The sequence below is a fragment of the Capricornis sumatraensis genome, chromosome 16 (genome assembly GCF_032405125.1).
Source record: "Capricornis sumatraensis isolate serow.1 chromosome 16, serow.2, whole genome shotgun sequence".
Lineage (NCBI taxonomy): Eukaryota > Metazoa > Chordata > Mammalia > Artiodactyla > Bovidae > Capricornis > Capricornis sumatraensis.
This window is the reverse complement of record NC_091084.1, coordinates 50,909,785-50,912,088: the sequence shown is the minus strand read 5'-3', so window position 1 is coordinate 50,912,088 and position 2,304 is coordinate 50,909,785. Positions and strand designations below refer to the sequence as shown.

Genomic DNA, 2,304 nt, shown 5'->3' with positions numbered 1-2,304 from the left:
GGGGAAGGTGGTGAGGATAAATAAATTAGAAATTTGAGATTAAAATACACAGTACTATATATACAACAGATAATCAATAAGGACCTACTATACAGCATGAAGAACACTACCCAATATTCTGTATTGACCTAAATGGGAAAAATATCTGAAAAAGAATATGCAACTGAATCACTTGGCTGTATACCTGAAAGTAACACCACATTGTAAATCAACTTTGAAAAGTGAAAGTCACCCAGTCATGTCTGACACTTTGCGACCACATGGACTATAGTCCATGGAATTCTTCAGGCCAGAATACAGAAGTGGGTAGCCTTTCCCTTCTCCAGGGGATCTTCCCAACCCAGGGATCAAACCCAGGTCCCGCGCATTGCAGGCAGATTCTTTACCAGCTGAGCCACAAGGGAAGCCCAAATCAACTATAACCCAATGTAAAATTAAAACAAACAAACAAAACAAAACAAAACAAAAAAACAAAAAAACAAGAGCAAAGGGAGAAAATACATAAGCAACTCATATTTGGAAAACAGACTTTTTAAATTTAAATGGGAAATCAAGAATTTAAATTGAGTCCCCACAGTAAATACATGTCTGAAGCCTGCAGGAAAGAAAATCAGTAACTGGTTTGGAGTAATGTCTTTAGACTCCAGCTTCCCTGATATTCATTCTCTATAAGGGAAAACAATCTCTACTTCCATTTTTACATCCTTGTGTTGTAAACACTGTAACTAAAATTCCACTTCCATGTATTGGTTCATGATTTTAATTATATTACAGAATTATCCCATACATACCTATCAATGCCCATGTAAGTCCTAAGCTCACAGACCTCAATGCCCAGACCATATGTTGTTGTACTGATTACAATCAGGATTAGGAAAGATAAGAATGACCCATCCATAATACTTTGCTTAGAAAGGTGTTGTTTTATTCCCTGAACCTGGCTGACCCTGCCTCACTTTTCCCCATTCCTTTATTTTAGACCAAATTTCCCCAGAACCTTCTCACGAATTTGCTGTGTCTTCACACAGTAGACAATGGGATTCATCTGAGGTGGCACTAGCAAGAAAATGGCAGCAATGAGGATCATGGCCACTGGGCACTTGAGCTTGCCAAAGCGGTGCATGGAAGCCAAAGAGATGATGGGCACGTAGAAGATGAGCACAGCACAGATGCAGGAGACACAGGTGTTGAGGGCCTTGAGCTGCTCCTTGTAGAATCCAATTCCCATCACAGTCTTCAGGATGAATACATAAGTGAAGTGAAAGAAAGTGAAGTCGCTCAGTAATGTCCGACTCTTTGCGATCCCATGGACTGTAGTCTACAAGGCTTCTCTGTCCATAGGATTTTCCAGGCAAGAGTATTGGAGTGGGTTGCCATTTCCTTCTCCAGGGGATCTTCCTGACCCAGGGATGCATATGAATACATAGAACACAGCAATGAACACGCTGTCTGTCATCATACAGAGAACAACAAAGAAGCCATAGAAAAAGTGGACTGTGTTGTCTGAGCAGGCAAGCTTCATGACATCTTGTTGGAGACAGTAAGAGTGAGAAAGTAGGCTCTTCCTACAATAGGTCAATCTTTTAAGAGTGAAAGGAAATGGGAGCACTAAGAGCATGCTTTTAATGAAAAACACCAGACCCATTTTGGCCACTCTGGCATTGGGGAGGATGGAACTGTATCTCAGGGGGTTGCAGATGGCCAAAAAGCGAACAAAAGCCATGACCAGGAGCACTGAGGACTCCAGATTTGTGAATCGATGGATAAAGAATTCTTGAGCAAAGCAGGCACTTGGGGAAATTCCTGTAGCATTGAGAGCAAAGATCTGCAGCAGGGTGGGGAGGGATGAGAGGGACAGTCCCAGGTCAGAGACAGCCAACGTGGAAAGGAAATAGTACATGGGTGCATGGAGTGAGGGCTCTGTCCTGATCATGAAGAGGATGGTGCAAATGCCAAGGATGGCCACCAGGTACATGAGGCAGATGGGGACAGAGATCCATATGTGAACATGCCCAAGTCCTGGGATTCCAATCAGGAAGAAGGTGGTGATCTCTGCCTTAGAGGAATTGAGAGTGTGCATGATAAATTGATTGGAAAGTATTTATTCCCAGATCTGAAATGACACTTTCAGCATAGGTCTGTTATGCACTTCCTTCTTTCAGCACTTTTGTCTGAGACATAAACAGAGAAAACACAATTTTGAAAGACTTCTCATAAAAGAACAAGAAATAAAGAAGTTTTGAAAGACTTCTCATAATAGAATAAAAGAATAAAAGAATGAGGTATTTCTTAAAAACAGACTAT

General features: G+C 41.4%; 1 protein-coding gene across 1 annotated transcript; it reads right to left on the bottom strand.

Annotated features, from left to right (window-relative positions):
• Positions 1-970: 970 nt before the first annotated feature.
• On the bottom strand, positions 971-2,080 carry LOC138092924 (olfactory receptor 51A7-like). Its single transcript, XM_068988991.1, has 2 exons — positions 1,429-2,080; positions 971-1,254 (listed from the first exon to the last, which is right to left on the bottom strand). The coding sequence occupies exons 1-2, from the start codon at positions 2,078-2,080 to the stop codon at positions 971-973; spliced, it is 936 nt and encodes a 311-aa protein (XP_068845092.1).
• Between the last annotated feature and the right edge of the window lie 224 nt (positions 2,081-2,304).

Coding starts and splice junctions, on each gene's coding strand:
- LOC138092924 (XM_068988991.1), bottom strand. CDS start 2,080: ATGCACACTCTCAATTCCTCTAAGGCAGAGATCACCACCTTCTTCCTG. Junction 1,255..1,428: donor CAGCGTGTTCATTGCTGTGT/TCTATGTATTCA, acceptor TCTTTCACTTCA/CTTATGTATTCATCCTGAAG.